Consider the following 21,500-nt stretch of genomic DNA (forward strand, 5'->3'; position numbering starts at 1 on the left):
CGGTATCGGTATCGGTATTGTTACATCCCTACTTTAAATGCTTTTGTGTTTTTGGAATAACATCAAAATTAAAAAAAAAATATTGGCATCAAACTAAGTTTTTAAATTATTAAGTATTACTGGAACGTTTATCAAACTATTTCATTTCTTAGTGGTTTTAGTCGCCAAAGATATGATAAAATGATACGCACAGATGATAAACGTACAGTTTTTTTTTTATTGAACACAATATTCATATAATCATAAAATAGTTTTTTTTATGTCATATTTTTAGTCAATGGTACATAAAAATACTTTACCCAAAAATTAACCTAACGCTGTATAAACTGTATAAGTTTGAAACTATCTCAAAAGAAAAATCGGTCAAGTGCGAGTCGGACTCGGAAAGGGCTCCCTACAAATTAGAAAAAGGAGAAATTGCAGAAAATTTAGTCACCCATCAATTATTGATGTTTTAATAATAGGGTTTTTTATCCTTTGTATACGGTGTAGCGACACCTCGCTCTGAATCGCGCAAGCGAAATGTTTTCGCTACAGAGCTATATATACAACTTTCCGACATCATCCATCGGGGCCTTCACGGTCGGCCAGTCGAGTAGACTGGTCGAGGATCCTCCCTTTTTCGATGGAGGAATTCCACCTTCCTTCCTCCACATACGGGACCCTAAAACGTTATCGTTGTATCTCAATAAATATATAATTCATGAATGTTTCGTTTACGCAATAATTATCGTCGTGTACGAAAGCTAATTTAATTAATTATAATCTTAATCCTTTTATTGATGAGCATTGAAATTCGAATGATTTCCTTGTTTTTGTATCTATGACGATAGCATCCTTATCAAAAATTTCGAATAATAAGGAAAATATGGCCAGTTTTCAAACTGTTAAGACGGCTACTCACATACCTGCCGCAGGGGCAATATTGGATTTGCACCATTGTTTGGCTCCTTAATAGTGATGCGTATAGGCAAGCAGGCGCAATTAAGAGAGCAAATTAAATTGCTCCGACCGCCGTGCAACCGAGATTGTTCCAATATTGCCCCTGCTGCAGGTAGGTGAGTAGCCAGTTTTAGAATGCATGGGAGTTTTAAAAAAAGTTAGATTGTATTCTAAAATAAGACATTTCTCATATATTTATAACATTTCTGAGGTGATATGGTGCAAGTGAAAACGCATGTTAAAGATTTCAATAAAAGAGCTTATAGGCTACAAGGCTTAACAGGCGGGAAGGTTGTGATAATTCATTTTGTTTTAGGACAATATAGTTCCGTAATGGCAATAATGTTAGGTTGATCCTGAATGATTGATCCTGAGACAATAAAACGTCTGCTCTGTCTTAATTCGAACATAATCAATTATTTTTAATATAATTTCAACGCTACATATTATTTATGTTTGCACAAGTATTGCGTGATTGTTAGTGTAAGTGGCTGTGGTGCCATACAAAAAAAAAGGAAAAAATTGACAAATAATCTCGGAGCAATTAACAAGCCTGGAGAAGTAACAATTAATTGAACGTTTCTTATATAGTGGCTCTCTTTTATTCAATACCCTAATTAATGCGATAGAAAGAGACAACACACTGTTATCTGCTTGGCATTCAAATCCACATGTAGCCACTTTTTGTTCTAAAAAGGTAGTGCTTGCCTTTACTTTATCGAATACTAAAATATCGATAAATAAAAAAATTAAGTTATAAAATTGCTTGAAGATAATTTAAGATTCGTTTAATTTTGAATTATGGATAGGTAATTTCAAATTTTAAGATTCGTTTAATTTGGAATTATTCATTTACGATGCGTATTGACTGCCTTGCATTGTATGGTAGTGGTATTTATAAAAAAATATTATTAGGTATTTCGGTTTAGGTTGTTTTTATGGTTTCGTAAAAAGGTACGTATTTTTTCCTGTTTTCATAGATTCATTCATAGAATTATACGGAACCCTTCGTGCGCGAATCTGACTTCCACCTGGTTGATCTTTTTACAAATCATTAATCGTATCCTACTAATATTATAAAAGCAAAAATATATAAGAATGGACATTTGATATTCTTTCACGTAAAAACTACTGAATGAGTTTTTATGGAACTTTACAATTATACATATTATAGAATAAACATCAGAATAACATATAGGCTACAATTTACCGCGGGAAAATAACTCATTCCCACAGGAAAAAATTGGTAAAAGTTTAAAATAAATTGCTTCAAATAAAACAAATAAAATTTAAAAAATTTTTTACAACATTTTATTTCGATACTTAATTAACAAATTATAATATTTATTATTTAAAATAGATGCCACCTTTAACTTGTGGCACAGCATCTCTGCAAAGCACTTTACGTTTCTTCCCGTCTGATTCGAAATGATTTGAACAAGGCCGAGAATGTTTTGAAGGCTTCCAATTTTCCCTGTGCTATAGCTTTAACCCAAACATCTTTTAATTTTTCTCAAGCCAGAAACCTGCAAATAACAATAAAATCCATACTTAAATACCTTTTTTTTTCTCCTAACCTAAAGCAGTCATTATCAATGAAGTACTTCGTACCTACTCAAGTATCGATAATTGCACAACACTATGGAAGTTATATTTTGCATTTTTTCTAAAAGCTAAGCTGATTATGATTTCATTTCAATGATTACGGTTAGATAAAACATAGATGATTATGAAAATAACGTAAATTAACTTATTTATAATACAATTAACAAAAAAATTGATCAAAACACTAACCTGTGAAAAGACAAATTCCAATCTTCATCCGATTTCCCAGTACTACGGCTTTTACAGCCGTGAACAACACAAGCCATGTAATCTTTAGTAAATTATCTTTTCAGAAAATAACACTAGAAACTAGAAAACGCGTTTTTCATTTCAAAAACAATAATTAAAATCACCATGCGTTAGTGACCAGACTGGTCACTAAAACAAATTTCAATGGCTACATGTCATTTCAAACTGTCGAACTGACATATATCTGTCCTCTTTTTTCGCATGACATTTTGCCATAAGCCAAAAAGGCCAAACTAGTGCTTTATTGTTCAATTAATTGTTACTTCTCCAGGCTTGATAATTGCTCCGAGCAAATAATACATTAAAAAAAGTATTAAATGTAAGGTAGCGTACGCCACCCCTTGTTAGTGTGGTACGGTTTTCTATGTGTCAATTTTTTATCGTTTTTTTAAATATTCATTGTATCTTATTATTGTATAATACTCATTTACCAAAATATACCTCACTTTTAATTGTATGAAAATGATAATAATCATGTAATAGTTCGTTTTATAGTATAATAGTCGAATTCCGTACAAACACTGACAAGTTATGTAATGATAAATAATTAGCTTATTTTGTCTCGCTGTGGCTTATACTCGTCACAGCTTCGTCACTTTATTCATAAGGTTATTTGTATATTAATTATGTCAGCCAAACTACTATTTGGTAGAAATGTTTTTTTGCTGGCAACTCCATATTGGGTTCCAAACGTGTGTCATTTAATTTTAAGGTTTAAATCATGTTGCCATTACATAAATGTAAATTGAACATTGTGTATAGAAATAGAGAATATATTTTTGGTCTAACATAAATCATAGAAATCACACAAAAACACCTAAGGCTGACATAATAATCGTATAATGTAACTATAGTGTTTATAATAAACGTGTAGCAGTGTTATATTATGCATTTAGTGATACAAAAACTTTATGATTAGTGAATAGACGAGACCCACACTTTTTTATTTATACATTGGGAGTCAAATGCATAATAACATCGAAGTATAACAAGTTACATATTAGTAATAGTTAGATATCAAGGAATACGTGGGCCATTTGAATCAGAATATATATAGAGCAGTAATTTCTGTGACATTCATTTTATAATCGATAAACCATGCATTTTTTGATAACGGGGATCGCCCCTGCAATTTGATTTATTCGTTATTGGTTTAATCTCGATATCAGCATAAAGTGAAGCTTGGCGCCAAAACACAATAATTAATTTTATCTATGGTCATAGTGAACTGTCATGACGACGTTTCTCACTTATGTGCTATACATAGGCCGCGTTTCCATCTGCAAGAAAATTTCCGCAAGAAATGTCCGACAGTCTGTCTGACAGCAGCTTGCAAGTCTACCTGCAGGTGGAAACCCGGCCTTTGAAAAAATATATATTTTTTATTTAAATTGAAATTCTAATGTCACAGTTTTTTCTTATAAAGTTCATATTTATTCTGATTAAAATTTCAAGATTTAAAGGCATACCATGTTTAATTGTGTGTTCTATATTAATGCTTTATTTGTAAGCAAAGTGTAAACTACAGTTCTAGCTCAATGAAGTTTGTTTAAACATTATGTGGGTAATTACTTCAATGCTCAGAGAAATATGAATTAATGTTGCATTTAATGCCATTTAATGTGTATGAAAGAATTGATTTTTTAATAATATACTATTTTCTTTCCTTGTACGGTCAAAAAATATATCCTAAAAACGTATTTTCAAAAATGATATTTCATTCAGAATAAAATATGCTTCCTTTCTTGTATTCAGTATATCTGCAAGAATATTTTTGATTTGACGTGTATAAAAAAAACAACTTCGTGTTCCTTTTTTTGCTGACTGTATTGGGTGGGAAAGAGAAGACACAGTGTAAGGGAGACACTATATGTCTAATATTAGTTAATCTATACGTAATCGTTAATGTATTTTGTATAAGTAGTTCAATCGTTTAGATGAAGAAATTAAATATATTTGTATAAACAGATAAAATAACAATTATCATATTTGTCTGAGCATTGAATGTTTGACCTTAAATAATTTGAAACACATAGCCAATGTTTTATTTATTTCTAAGTGTGTTGTTGTAAAATTGTTGTATTGCTGTTGTTATGTTTAAAAGTGAAATAAACTTGAGATTTGTAAGACGGCTGAAGTAAAATAATTTTATCTGGAATGGGTTAATGTAATCAATAATAGTTTTATTTTATTTTATGAAATTCATGACTTGGCTGTGCCAAAAAGACGTGTACGGTGTACATCCCAAAAATACAGTTATATTTGAATAAATCAAAACTTGCAATAAAAATTCAACTAAAATATCTTTTTGTCTTTTATTCTTACCTCAACCTCTTTGTAGAAGTTGGACGGCATAATGGGTATGAAACCTAGATGCTTTATCTATACTAATACATATTATAAAGCTGATGAGTTTGTTTGTTTGAACGCGCTAATCTCAGGAACTACTGGCCCGATTTGAAAAATACTTTCAGTGTTAGATAGCCGATTATGGAGGAAGACTATTACATAGGCTATATAATATCATCTCGCTAAGGCCAACAGGAGCGGAGCCATGCGGGTGAAACCGCGGGGTGCAGCTAGTAAAACGTAATGTTATGCGAGTTTTATGGTAGAAGAGATATTGTAGTTATTAACTTATATACAGAAAAAACCCATTAGTCTAGTAACATAGTCATTATACAAAAAAAAATGTGTGCGTGTACTAGAGTACACACGTAAGAAGTGAAACTTCTTTATGACCTTAAAAATGTCACGAGTATGGCGTAACGCAAAAATGTCACGCGTACGGCGTAACGCAAAAATGTCACGCGTACGGCGTAACGCAAAAATGTTACACTAAATTTTTGTCCAACCCCGATAAAGAAGTTTCACTTCAAAAATGTGTGCGTGTACTAGTGTACACACTTAAGAAGTGAAACTTCTTTATGACCTTATTTTTCAAAAAATAATTAACTATATGCAACTTTACGAAATACGCAGAATCACGCGTGGTAGGGATAAGAAAAAGATGGCGCGTAACGGAAAAATGTCACGCGTAACGAAAAAATGTTACACTAAATTTTTTTCCAACCCCGATATAGAAGTTTCACTTCAAAAACTTAAAAAAATATTTCTTCACTGAAATTAAGTAATACCAAATTATTCTAGATTCGTTCGATGAATCGTTAGGTAATTTCTACCATATTACCTTGATCGTTTTATCAACAATCATACCGATACATATCTTCGTGCTTAGATTCATTATTTGCGTCATTGGGAAAATACAGATGTATTGTTATACTCGACTGCGACAGAAGGAGTGTTCTCAAACGTTCCATACGTTCTCAAATCTGTGTTCAAATCACAGAACAGTAAAGTGGTTCAAATATAATAAATCTGTAGAAGGGTCAATTCTGTACATTGAAAATATTGAAAAAATAAATAGTGTTACTGGATCGATACCAAACCCAAATATTTGATTAAAAAAATTTTTGTCTGTCTGTCTGTCTGTCTGTCTGTCTGTCTGTATGTGAAGACATCACGTGAAAACTAACGGTTCGATTTCGATGAAACTTGGTATAATTATACCTTATTATCCTGGGCATAAAATAGGATACTTTTTATCCTGGAAAAATACGTAGAAAAAAAACAATCTTAATTTTTCAGTTTTATCCATAGACGTTGTTCTGTAGAACCGCGAACACACGTTGGGTATTATTATAGGCCTAGCCGTATTTGGGTCCAATAGATGTTATTGTCAGAGTTACTCAAAATGGAGAAATAAACCATCCACGCGAAGACCGACATCCGCGCGGACGGACTACGGAGTCGCGGGCGGAAGCTAGTGTATAATACATATATCTGTATATTTCTATAGCACGCGCTAGAGACGCGGCTTGTGACAGCTGATACTATACCGATATCAAAATAGAAAAAAAATTGGTGACCGTTTTTTTTTTTCATAATAAATTTTGTTATAAGTCTATCTCTTTGACCTTTTTTATCATATTGTTTATTAAATTATTATCAACTAACGTCTTAAGCGCCATCACACACGGTGAAGATACTATATCTAATATTTTATGTTAAGATTCTCTAATATAAAATATTACAGTATCTTAAGGTATCCGGTATCAGCGTTCTGACCATCATTTTTCTTTTTGTCATTGCGTACTGAGACCCCTGTAGAACCGCCATCCTGTTACAAGTGACCCGAAACAGTGACACAAAATTTCAGGTATATGTAGCTATTCACTATAAAATGTAATTTTGTAGAATAGTTTTTGAGAGCATTCGAAGAAGGAAAAACATTGGAACATATTGTATAAGATTATGTATTTCCCAGTCTCCTTATTGTTTTATTCACTGTAATTTTCCTTATTGCCAGACATCTTGTTCCAGACATAACGAAATATGTATGAATGATTCAGTGAGTGCTAAAAACGTATATTAAGATGTAGAGACGTTTATTCCTATTTCAGTTTTCACATGTCTTTGTCTCTTATTGTTAATGCAATTTACTATAGCTTCAGTAATCTATTTTTTTATGGATATAAATCTCAGTGACTATAGTAAGATTAATAGGCAATCAGGAATCGAACCTAAGATACTTAGAACAGTATAGGTACGTCCACGCCACGACTGCGGCAAAACGGCTCTCGCTATCACACAAGAATAAAAATTTAGCTTTCATACTGTAACGAAACAGGTACTATTTTATCTTTACGATATATTTGAATTTGAATTACGTCAGTTAACTGCCCAAGTAACCAAATCACAAACTTGATAGTCGCTGGTCGTTCTTATCTGTATAGGAGACATTTACAGAGAAACTTTCAACTTTTATAAAATATTGATGGTCTGGCTGTCGTGGACTCTTGATCTATAGGTAGTAATAAAGTTAAATAATAGATATAATAGGGCAGAAATCAAACACATGATATAGTATTATCTGCGAAGTACTTTAATCCTTTTATATACGATAATTGCTTGATTGTTTGCATTGATAATCTCACCAATCGAAATCGTATGATATACAAGTCTAGTCACACTAGTTCTAAAACGTTCCAAGTTTTAATGCTAATAAGATGCATAAATATCAGACATAATTATATTATAATAAGTATCATAGCGATGATATTTATCATTTATTAAATACTAGTTTTGCACCCGCTGTTTCACTCGTGTCGTATGTATTTTATATTATTTCTTCCTGTTTTTGTGCCGTCTTTTCTATCTGTGCATCAAATTTGATCAAAATCAACTCAATTATTTCCGCGTGAAAGCGTAACAGGCACACAGTTACCTTTGGCATTTATAGAATAGCCTTGTTGGAATATCTTTTTTTTTTATTTTTATTTTTTTTTTTTATTAGAGATTAGGCAAGCATTTGACCATCGCTTCGCCTGATGGAAAGCGATAAGCATGGTCTAGGATGGAGCATGCTGACCTAATAGATGCCTATTCACTTTTCTTTTGAATAAGTCCAGATTATAATTATCAGGAAACACGCAGGCCGGAAGATTGTTCCATTCCCTACTGGTACGCACGAGAAAGGAAGAAGCGTGACGCTTAGTAGATTCTATTAGTCCATGCGCTTAGTGCGTATAGGTGGAATGTCGATGACATAGGGGTGGAGACCAGCACCGCGTCGACTCGACCGGTGGTGAAAAGGAGAAGCAGGTATCAGGTTGCGCAGTTCTTCAGCACATTCACCATGATAGATCCTGTAGAAGACTGCCAAACTAGCCACTTTTCGACGATGTTCCAAGCTGTGCAATTTCGAGGTCGTGAGGGCCTCATTCCCGATAAGCCTTATCGCTCGTTTTTCAATCGAGTCCAAGGCGCTAAGTTGGTATTTTGCTGCACCAGCCCAAAGGTGAGAACAATACTCCACACCCGACCGAACTTGAGCTTTATAAAGGTTTAGGAGCTGTTCCGGTGTGAAGAATTGCGCCACTTTGGAGAGAATTCCCAGCTTCTTGGCGGCAACTTGCACCTTGGACTCAATGAAGGTTTTGAAGTTGAGGTTAGAGGAGAGCTTTAGGCCTAGAAGCTCCAGTTCATTGGACATTCTTATTATTATTATTCTAGTAAAATTCAATGAGATTCTAATTTCTATGCCTCTTGATATTAAAGCTAAGGATTCCTTCCTTTATCTTTAATTCCTAATAAATATAATAAATTTGGCAGTTTATTTCTATTATGGTACTTAACTACCTATTCTGAGAAAGGTATTTTTATTTGTGAGACAAATAAAAGATTACTGTAATACTTACCTTTTTCAAGAATCGTTTAGCTGGTTCATAAACATGAAGAATTTTCAAATAAATACCATATCTAGATATAAAATAATCTAGAAATGTATGATATAAAACGATGAGTGTAAATAATTATTATAATGAGTCAAACAGCGTCGCGACTCGCGACGCTATTTCAAACATATTTTAACGTATGACCTATTTCATGGATGTACCTAGTTATTAAAATTACTCCAATTAACCTTATAGACCTTTTAACCCCGCTGCTACAATTATATAAAAGTTAATTCTCGTGGTACCTACTGCTTATCTACTGGGTGTGACAAATTTTTGGTCTATTATGCAAGATTCCTTTAGAAAAATGTTTTCTACTTTGAATCAAGCAAATTACGAATATAGGTCGTATACTGAGAAAATATACAGAAAGGAGCTTCAGCTTGCAGTCTTCATTTTGTTATTTGTACTTATTGATAGAAATTCATTACTTTCGCTTTGTTTCATGCTGTGAATGCTTATCAACAGTGACCAGACTCTATGCGCAGAATCTTCGCTTCAGCACTTAATGCGCTAGTTTGCACCGGGAAAGCTACAAGTTACAATACTCCCACAGAAGATCGACGTGAAAAGTGATATTCAACTTGATATAAAAAATAATCAAACAGAATATATAATTATAATTGATAGGTTAGGCTACAGACAGTTTCGATTTTCATTGGTAATTCCTAACATCGATATCTATCACATACTTAGTTTCTGTAAAGTATGAAGCGTTAAGTTACATAAAGTTAAATATCCAATCCTTTGTTAGTTCATCCGCCTGAGTCACCAACATTTTGCCACGTGCCTAGCCTGCCTGCCTATACTCTTCCTGTTAACAAAAATTACGTAGGTTCACTAGGTACCTCTAAATTCTTTTTTTAACTTTATTTTGATTCATATTCATTTGTAAGCCTTTTAAATTTACTAAATTTGATGAAGTAGTGATCAGTTCTGATGATAGTAAGTAGTGACATTTGGCCATTCTATTTAATAATATCTATGTATAACTTTACAAACTACGTCACCATGCAGACGATGATCTGAACTTTCAAAGTCCTTGTAAATATATATTTAGACTAAAAACTTGACCAATGAAACACGTGACATATTATCTTAAGTCAAGAGACGATTTTACCTCTCGTAAGTAAGGTCAAGCGAATCTTAAAAGTGAAACATCGTTATCATCTCGTAATCTTATCACAAGAACATTTCAAGTGTACTTTAATGTAGATCAAACAACATTTTTGGCGGATATTATCAGTGTTTGCAAGTGCGATGATTTATGCATGCCATGAGTCATCACTTTGATTATTTTTTAAATATTATCTCAGACTAGCGTCTAGCTGTGCTCCGCGGTTTTACCCTCGTTGCTCCGCTCCTGTTGGTCTTAGCGTGATGATGCCTATAAGCCTTCTTTCATAAATGGGCTACCTATCTAACACCGAAATAATTTTTCTAATCGGACCTGAGATTAGCGCTTTCAAACAAACAAACAAATCAACTCTTCAGCTTTGTAATATTAATAAGTATTGATTTGAATATTTACAACTGTCCATATGTAAGGAACGATTGCATCTAGAAGATGCACACAGCCTAATATGGAAGTGATAGCATTGGAAAATCGCTTTCTACGTGTCTGTCACAAGGTAGTAGTTACAACAGATAATATTAATACTTACTATATTATTTATGGAAATAAAAAAAAATGTACTATAATTATAGACACTAATATAATTCAAATCAATATAACGGGTCATGGAGTTTTATAGTTTATTTACCTATTTAATATTTACAGTAGCTTAATTACGTTTGTTTTATATTTAAATCGTCTGAATAGTAACAGTTAGTTTAACATTCATTGCTACTGTTTATTTGAAATAATTATCTTTGTGAGAAATGGATACAAGGTCTTTGTGAGTCAAGTTGGTAAGTGGTTGTTACTGTTATTAATTTTATAAATTAAATAATTTGTGATAAATTTCTTTCAAACTAATTTATAAATTATGGAGTGAAGCTGAGTACATGTCATTGTGCAGGATTTGAACCCGCGTCTCTTCGTACAATGGTTTTATTTCATTATATTTATAAGCATTTTTTGCTATAAAAAAGAAATACACATAGTTACCAATTTCCTGAAAAGGAAAGGAAAGGAAAAAATAACTAAAACCTTGCTTGTGATCTTGGTGAAAACATATAAACGAGAAGAACTTGTTTACATTGAAACTATAAAAACTAACTTTCGCCCGTTTTGTAGAAAACTTAACAAATTACATATGTACAAAAACTGCCAACCTGCCAAGAACCACTCTATCTATTAAAAAAACCTTATCAATATCTGCTGTGTAGTTTTAAAGATTTAAGCATACACAGGGACGGACACACAGTGACAACGACTTTGTTTTTACTATTTAGTCATAAGTGATTATGAACATAAATACATATACCTACTAACATATATCTCATATAAATATTAATCTTATTATATTCTATTTAAAGATGTTTACTAATATTTAAATATCCCTAATTTATTTAGTTACAGAAAACCTAACTATACTAAGTATAGGAATAATTAATATGATAACAAATTTTTATTTTTTATATTCTATCATCTATGACCTATGTCACTAATGTTAAAAAGTAAAAATCTATTGTGACCTATTCATGATTCATTAATTACATTCGATTTGATTTCATTTACGCCTTCGGTGTCTCTACTCAACCTTTATAATCGCATGTGACACGTCTCTGCATATAAATTAGGGTTCTGCCCACGGAAATATAGACATATTCTGCCTGTTTTTCTTATTACCTAGTAGTTACATCTTTACCTACATATTTTTTTATTTTTTTAGAATAATGAATATAAATTTTACACAACTACATCACTTTGTGAGCATGGATTGTTGTTTGTGACTCTATCACGGAAAAACTACTGGACGGATTTGGATGAAAACTTAAGAGTTAAATACAATATTATATTCTTATCAGAAAAACACATGAGATAAATTGATTGTATTCGTTTTCGTCCCCGGGTAAAACTGCGCAGCAGATCGTAGCTAATATTACTTGCTCCTGCGTATCTCCACTAAAAACTTACCGTAATGTTTCATACGAATCTTTCATATACATACCTACTTATTGTGTTGTTAATGGCGATAGGACTCCATAATCCATTAAATCTATATTTTCCGTTTGTCGACGGAACCCTGAAAACATTGTGAACAGTCTTCGCTATATATAAATAAATAGACTGTCTTTACGTCACCTGTATAAGGAAAAGGTTGTTTGTTACACTGCATTTTGTTTTGACGTTGGCTTCCTTGCGTCATGCAGCGAATATTTAATTCACTCATTAGTCATTAGAATACTCTCTTTTGATAAATTCAATTTTGATATTTTTAGCATAGATAATATCTATATATACACTAGCGGTCCGCCCCGGCTTCGCCCGTGGTACATATGAAAAATAGATGTTGGCCGATTCTCAGACTTACCCGATATGCACAGAAAATTTCATGAGAATCGGTCCACCCGTTTCGGAGGAGTATGCAGACTAACATTGTGACACGAGAATTTTATATATAAGATTACACAACCATATTTTTCTTAGCATCCAACAAATCTCTTCTCTTTTATATTCCTTGTTTCAAATTATTTTTATAAACTTGTTTCTATATTAGAAGAAAAAAGAAGAAAATTATTTTAGCTATTTTTATAGGTACCGATCGTAATGTTATAAGACTACCTGCGGCGTAAAACATAATCTATTTACATTTATTGTACATAACATGCTACATTTCATAAATTTACCACAAAAGTGATGAAATTATCTCTTATCAATTCAGGGTTTCAGCTTCTTACCGGTATTAACTTGTTCTTAATGTTTAGATTAAGTCTTATCTGATTCTTAACTGCTGACTACATGCTCCTGAAATAGTTTTATGTGTAGTTTTATTGCGTGACAATAAATTAACACTTTAGATACCTACATACATCAGAGAAAATAAGATGTTAGCTGAAAACGGTCACTCTTCCTCATCATCATCACTACATAGTATAAAACAAATTCGCTTTCTCTGTCCCTACGTCCCTATGTTCCTTTGTATGCTTAAATCTTTAAAACTACGCAAAGGATTTTGATGCGGTTTTTTTAATAGATAGAGTGATTCAAGAGGAAGGTTTTGTATGTCATTTATTAGGTTTTAGACAAAGCGGGCGAAGGTAAGCCGTAAGCTAGTCCATTATAACTCTGGTGCTTCTTCACTTATGGGTGGTTAAATTTTGACCGATAAGTTTAAACATAGTTTGTATGTTATGTAGACTACATAATATTATACCTAGTATCGTTCCAAATCTGATACAGTTTTTGTTTTCAATCAGTAATTACAGTAATTTTAGGTTTATTATGCAGACCCTCTTTTCCACGATGAAAAGATTTCGCTGCAAAGCATAAGGATAACCATGCAAAAAGACAAAAACATGAAATTGATGCAAGCTCAATCAACTTAATGTGGCTCACTATATGTTATTATTTTTTGTTACAACGCGATGCGTGACTACTTAAAAATGTATCACCTACATGCCTACACATAGATATCCATAGATATTAGAGACGAAGCAATTATTCACCGTTCAATTTGTCATCAAAAAGCAATCAAAAGGTCGTGAATTTATATTATAAGTGTTGTGCCTATTCATTGGGATAGATTCTTAGATCCATCTTTACAAATATAATTATAATGTCTGTCTGATATGAAACATCTACAAAACGGATTATTATTCTAAAATACCAATTGAACGTTTATCAGCAATCCCATAATATATTATCTACCATATTATATGTATCACTTGTAGCTGGTGTTCTTCACTACAAAATTAAACCCATATTATACCTATATTTTGTTCATAATCAGTAGGTATGTGTACTTCATACTGTAATAGGGAAAGATATATCACAGATAATAAAATACTATGTAGATAATATAACAAACTGAAAACGTTTACATTCTTTGATATTTCTTTCCATTTTTCCATGAATCGCCGCAGCTGTTGACGCAAATTCTCTACAAGAACACACAGAGGATATAAACAGGGGACTTTTTATAATAAAGACCATGTTTCCCCTAACTGGGCATTAACACCATGGGGCAGAGACTATAGAATAATAAAAAGGCGAAACAAAGGACCTAAGTATACCTATGTGTTGGACCCAAGAAGCTTAAATCTAATACACTGGAGATTTCAGTATGAAAATTAACTTGTAACAAGAAAATATGACGTTGAATGACGCCTGTATGTTTTTTTATCCCTTTCACACCTAGGTAGTTAGTTAGGTGTGAAAGGGATAATAGGTATGTACAATACCTACCTATGCTTATTTTTTTTTACTTACCTTGTTTTTTATTATTATTTTTTTACATATTGTCTATAAAGCAAACGTGCCTAGGACATAATGACGACTTTTTATGTACTTAACTACTATGAATATTTTCCTGATATCTCAAAAAAATACTACTCATTTTAAAACATCTTATTCCTCAAAGAACGTGAGGAAATCCGTGCAGATATTACATTTAAGAGGAAGGAAAATACAAACGAATGTAAATCGGTTTGGTTTGTTAAAATGCACTTAAGTCTTTACCTTAGTACCTATTTTACATAAACTTCCTGTTTTCTCAAAGAATTTGCATCTTGTTAGGGTTCTAACGAACTGAGTAAAAGTAACTGTGTGATAATCTTATATATAAAAATGAATCGCAAAATGTGTTGGTAAGCGCATAACTCGAGAACGGCTGAACCGATTTCGATAATTCTTTTTTTATTATATTCCTTGAAGTACGAGGATGGTTCTTATGTAGAGAAAACGTAAATATGCACCACGGGCGAAGCCGGGGCGGACCGCTAGTTACAAATGTTTGCTACTTTTGTATTTAAATTGCAGGTCATCTACAATGTCGAAGTTAAGAAAATTGGGCGCCAAAGGAAAATTTCCATTCTTCGTTCGTATACGAAGAAAAAACTAAGAACAATGATTTTTCTGCAAACCTACTGCGTATTTCAACTGTATACCTATAATGTGTACGTTACAAATAAATTGTTATGAACAACCTTGACGAGTTTAAATTATACCTAACTTTAGAAAAAAAAAATCAACGAATAAAACGTAGTCTTAGATTATTTTAGCTACATTACTTCGCATTTCTTCTTTTGATACCTTTCCTTTCCTCTGTATTTTCATTCTAAATAATGATCATCCTGATAGAAAATTGTATTCAGAACTTTGATAGAACTGAATCGCCAAATGTGTTGGTAAGCGCAAAACTCGAGGATGGCTGAACCGATTTCGGTAATTCTTTTTTTATAATATTCCTTGAAGTACGTCTACGAGGATGGTTCTTATGGAGAGAAAACGTATACATGTACCATGGACGAAGCTGGGGCGGACAGCTAGTAGACGATGTAAATTGTCATTAGTTATTACCCGTGCGTTAGTTAGCTACCTATCTTATCATAATATGTGATATTATTTCTTTCGTCACAAAATATTGACGCCAAAATAATTCCTCCAAAATTTGTATCATTTCGTGTAATCATATTACCTAATTATTACCTATGTATTTCTACTTTAAAAATTACAATACATAATTAATATGTATATAACTACCATTACTCCATGATATGATGTTTTTCAATTAAATTAATGTAGTAGGTAATTAAATATTTATTTTTCCAGTAGGTAAGTAATAACATTCGTCAATATTTTCTTAGCGATTGACATTAAACTAACATATTTTCAGCCATGATAAGCGATGCCAATGAAAAGTCGTTGGATCGATTTTAATAAAATTTTTGCGGATTTTGATTTTAAAATACTTATCTGAAATGCAAACATTTCTATAATCCTCTTTCTAATGTGACCACAAATCTATACTTATACTTATAAACAATCTATAGATTGTAGTATACCTACTATAATATTATAAAACTGAAGAGTTTGTTTGACTGTTTGTTTGAACGCGCTAATCTCGGGAACTACTGGTCCGATTAGAAAAATTCTTTCGGTGTTAGATAGCCCATTTATCGAAGAAGGCTATGTATCATCTCGCTGAGACCAACAGGAGCGGAGCAATGCGGGTAAAACCGCGGAACACAACACTACTGTTAACCATTCGACCCCGTAGCATGATTCGTGACCTAGAAGACATAGTATATAATCAGCTTATTAGTCCATTACCACTTTGTCTTCTTCTGTCTAGACACAACGTGGCTACTTATTTTCAGCCAAAACTATTGCGTAGGCTGGAGTTAATGTGAGCATTAAGACGTAAGGACATAGCAATATTGTAGTATGAACTAAATGTACTAACAGACTATGTTACTAGTATGAAATTTATTTTTATAGCATTCAAATTATAGCTTTACAAATGAGAAATTCATAAAGAATACCAAGCTACATAAAACGGAAAAGAGTAGAAGAAGTTTGATTGCTCAGGCGAGATCACCTGTGGCCGAGAAGTCAGGTGTCGCCCCGGAATGGGAGAAAGACGTAGGTTCGAATCCGACCTCGTGATCGAAGTTTTTCTATTTTTTTTAATTTGTCATTTCTAGGAACTACCTAATACTTACTAAATGTAACTACGTGTGTAATTTACCGGAAGTTTTTATTTCTTATATTATATATGAGTCCAAAATTCAATGTCGTCTCTTATCATTATCGAAATTATAACTATAAAATTTAAAGACATTTTATTAGATTTTCAATGCGATTAATCTTGATAAGCGCTGCGATTATTCTTATGTATCGCGATGATTCGATCACTTTACAGCGTGCGTTGTAATTATGCATGAATTAAAAAAGAAAGATTAATTTATTAAGTACATAAATAAATTAACAAATTATTTATATTTCTTGTTTAAATCTTCTCTTGAGCTTAGAAAACTCAACCAAAATGCACAAGAGCGTTACAAAGCAGTAAGTACCTACAACCGTTCCCGCTATAAATTGCACTATGAGATTCCGCATTCTTTATAGCCTGCTTGCAATGGAATACAAAGCAGTGCATTAATCCTAGAATAACTAGATTATTTTGTTTAAAAAAGTTAAATTACTAGATTACTTACCTACTTAGTTACTTCACATTTTAATATGGTGTTTCTGCTACTTTTTAAAGAGAAATCAACGTGAATGAGAAACTGACCAAGAAGAAATATCACATAATAAAAGTTACATATCATATCTAGTTACTAACTGCTAAAAATTGCTTGAATATTTTCAAGAGAAATATTTTTCTACAATAAATGTTTTTTTAGCCCCTGTAAGGAAAAATCCTGAGGGACTATACTGATTTTGTTTTGAGGTGCAAACGACGGACAACGATAATTGCTGATTTTCAAACCCAAACATTTATTTATTGAATTAGACTTCTTCTAGAAGCACTTTTGAATCGTTATTTATTCGATCCATTTAGCTATTATTATTTCAATCTACGTATATATTGTAATATCACAGATAATATTATATTACTGATTATATATTATAGTCTGTATGTTTATTTTTGCCCTGTCCTGTCGCGCATGAAAAATAAATAAAATACCTACACTGTAATTATACTACTATTGTTCTTTTTGTCCCTGTAGCTGTCCTTGTACCAGTAGGCCAATGACCTTCATTCGTAAATATTTGATATAATACAAATTACAAACATGTTCATTCTATCATTTGGCCATTAGAATCCTATACCTCTCTATTAGTAATATAATATAGTACTTACATCAATGAGTATAATATATTCGAAGGTAAAATGTTAATCATATTACATTTTGATTAATAAATAAATAAATAGGACAAGTAGGGTAACGGCACCAGTGGTCAGCCTCATAACAGCTTTTTGAAGTTTTGACAATTGCCATTTCTACAACAATCGTCGAATCAAAAAACGTACAACATGTATGGATTTATTGTTTATTGTAGTTTCGAATCAGCGTTTATCAAAAACAATAATACTCTTAGTAAAATATATAATTAATTTTAAACAAAAAATGGCCCAGTGTCCCAGTGAACAGCCTCTAAAAACCAATAAACAGCCTTGTTGAACCCAGTGTTCAGCCTTTAGTAAGTATAACTAATTATGAGATCAAAATAAACAATGTTATATCAAAATCAACTATATTAATCACATTTTTATAGCAACGATTCACTTAGCACAAAAAAATGTATATCGCACATAATACAAATATTATTTTAAGCATACTATTACAATCTCTTTGTGTCTTCTTATTTTCTAGGAACTTCTTATTATTTATAATAATAACAGCAATAATTATTTTTAAAGAAATCAGCGATATTAGTTTATAATATTATTGATGTATCTATAATCCACAATATATATAATTATAATCAACCACAGGAGGATCTCTTTCGGAGGATTTCTCTGGAGGATACTGTTGTCTTGGCGGCATTTTTAGCTAGAAAAAAAGGGAACAATAATAACTTTTGGATATGAATACACATAATACCATTATTTCAGGTAAAACTTAACTAACATGAAGTATTACTTATAGAATTAAACACAAACATTCGCATTTATACTTAAAATATTATTTCAATAACATCGTGGCTGAATACTGGATCATTGAGACCACAGATTGAGACCCAGTGGTCAGCCGCTTGAAAAAAATATTTTGAATTGCGGCTGACCACTGGGTTTTCTAACAATTAGGAATAATCCCAGTAATCAGCCCCAGGGGCTGTCCATTGGATCTTTCATAAAAAATCGGTATCCAATGGTCAGCCCCTCAAATTTTTAAGTAAAAAAACAATATTTTTTATCAAATTTCATAAAATTAAATGCTCTAAGTAATCTATAAAGTTATTACCTATAAAACACAATCACATTTCATACTAAAATATGTTATTTCTCACCTTTCAAAAGAGCACCACGTGAAACAAAAAATATTGCAGACATGACACTTCTGCTCTTGTCGGCGGACAGCACCTGTATGAACGTGTTTACTTCTCTCCCCTGACCCCCTGCTGCTCCTATCGCGTGATGCATGAACCAATGACGAAACAGAGCTTCTATTTAAGTGCGCGTGATTTGGTTATTTTGATTACAGCGATATTTATGGCCAATAAACAACGCAATAGGCTGATCACTGGTGCCTGGCTGACCACTGGTGCCGTTACCCTACTACATATAAGTTATTGTAATAAACCTAGATATTGTATAACACAATTGAGATTGAAAAGTGTAGAGAGCGAAGTTATAGGTAGATACCTACTTAGTATTTCAACAGGAATTTTTCGTCTGCATCTGGAGCCCACATTGCATTTGTAAATAATACATACCCTACATACGTAATCAAGCTAAAATAACATTATGTTTGAAGATAGTTGACGTCAAAAGACTGTATTTACTAAACAGTACACTAACACATAATTTTTAATTCATTTAACATGACTACGTTTTAATCGCTAGACACGCGCCGCGCAGATCATTCGCACCTCTGCAAATGTTGGCGGTACAGGCACATATGTGTGTAGGTAATCGCATACCATCAAGCAACGATATCAGGCGAAAGGCGCAGAATTAGACGCTGAAGACCACATTAACTCAAGAAACTGATTTTATTTGCTAAAAACACGATAAAAATTAGTAAATTTCAAAAGATGTTTCACCCCCGTGGCTCCACTCCTGTTGGTCGTAGCGTGATGATATATAGCCTATAACCTTCCTCGATAAATGGTCTATCTAACACCGAAAGAATTTTTCAAATCGGACCAGTAGTTCCCGAGATTAGCGCGTTCAAACAAACAAACAAACAAACTCTTCAGCTTTATAATATTAGTATAGATATACCTACTTTTTATGCATCATCGTGACCAAACACTAAAAGCTCCATAATTTTTAGATAATTAAATATGTACTTACGTACTGTAGTACCTGTGGTAGTACTACCTACGTTTAATCCCTTCTCGGTGAAGAGGAAAATTTTATTTATTTAATAAAACTTAAATACGTTAAATACGAATCAATCTAGAATTGTAGAGAGTTTAACTTTAAATATACCTTGTCATCTAATAAATTTTGTATTGGATTTATGAAATAAATTTATTATTGTGTGGTAGTGTGTGATGTGATTTCATAAAAACATGCAAAAGATTACATGAATAAAAAAGTTTTTGTTTGAAATAATACTTTGTTGAAAGGTCACGTCTTAATAATATTACGACCGGTTTTTAATATCACTATAAATATCGCAGGGTAGGTTAGAGGTTTTATTGCCTGATTTTTAAAATAATATTCAGGCTTATTTGTGAATATTGTCAGATAGGTAACTATTATTTATAATTGTGTAAACAAGAATTTCAGATCTAATTATTTATGTGCGTCAGAATCGGTTCAGTGGTTCATAGAGACTTTTAGGCTTAGGTACACTTTTTAAGGCATAATAATTATAAGTACTCTAACATTAAATTTCACTCGTCCATGTGTTTTTGACACACATACTCTAAATTTTCATGGTTAAAAATCATCTCATTAGCTAGCGAATTCGTTAGTATGAACTAATGGAAAATTAATTAAAAATAATGTGTTAACTGTTAACGTTTTTACAACAATACCGAGTGCATGTTTTATGTTGTTGATAAGATAACGAATAATCGATGTAAGGACGTGACTTCCCACATGATGGTGAATGTAAAAATTATTCAAACGGTCGCGGCGGATTGCTAAAACACATTCTGATATTTTAAACTTGCCATAATTGAAACAATTATCTAGTTAGTAAGTATTAGCTGATATGAATTACATTCATGTTTATTTATTCAATGATTTTATTTTTTACATCAGTTGACATAATAGGGCACCTTATGTAGGTACCTATATAACATACAATACAATACACATTGAGTTACAATGTACTACGTACTACATAGTAACTCAATGACAATACATGATATAATCCGTTTGTACAGTTATGTAGTATTTAAAAAAAACTGAAAATCAAACATTTGTTCATTCAATTAGACTTCTTCTAGAAGAACTTTTAAATCGTCATAACATAGTTTCACCGTTTACCACCGGTTCGGAAAGCAATATCATAATATACCAATTAATCTCTAGATAGGTTCTTCAAGTTACAACACATGTATCTATAGTTTATCTGAGTTGTTAATAAGTCATTATAAAGACGTGTAACATTACATCGTTACGGAGTTCCAAAGGGAGCAAGGGAATATAGTCCCTTGAAATTCACCCTGCGTCTCATTTCCCTTGTGTAGGTAGGTATGTAATAATGTAGGTTATGAAGTATGTACCTACATACGTAGCTTATGTATACCTATTATCAGTTCTATTAAAATACTATAAAATAGTAGAGTTTTTTCTTTATATTGACACTCACATCTAAACATCTGAACTC

The 21,500-nt window shown here is 32.2% G+C and overlaps 1 protein-coding gene and 1 long non-coding RNA gene across 2 annotated transcripts; both read right to left on the reverse strand.

Moving 5' to 3' along the window:
- Window positions 1-8,362: 8,362 nt before the first annotated feature.
- On the reverse strand, window positions 8,363-8,851 carry LOC149897651 (uncharacterized). The gene has a single exon (XM_090116534.1). It carries the CDS (start codon window positions 8,849-8,851, stop codon window positions 8,363-8,365), a length of 489 nt encoding a protein of 162 aa, XP_089972660.1.
- Window positions 8,852-17,932: 9,081 nt separating this feature from the next.
- LOC149897652 (uncharacterized) lies at window positions 17,933-19,276 on the reverse strand. The gene is made up of 2 exons (XR_016458184.1): window positions 19,000-19,276; window positions 17,933-18,542 (listed from the first exon to the last, which is right to left on the reverse strand). It is a non-coding gene; the product is annotated as an uncharacterized LOC149897652 (long non-coding RNA).
- Between the last annotated feature and the right edge of the window lie 2,224 nt (window positions 19,277-21,500).

The sequence above is a fragment of the Colias eurytheme genome, chromosome 25 (genome assembly GCF_061535395.1).
Source record: "Colias eurytheme isolate Ceu_HAF_F1 chromosome 25, ilColEury1 Martin Lab GWU primary, whole genome shotgun sequence".
NCBI lineage: Eukaryota > Metazoa > Arthropoda > Insecta > Lepidoptera > Pieridae > Colias > Colias eurytheme.

What these genes read in the sequence shown, in the direction of transcription:
- LOC149897651 (XM_090116534.1), bottom strand. Translation starts at nt 8,851, where the DNA reads ATGTCCAATGAACTGGAGCTTCTAGGCCTAAAGCTCTCCTCTAACCTC.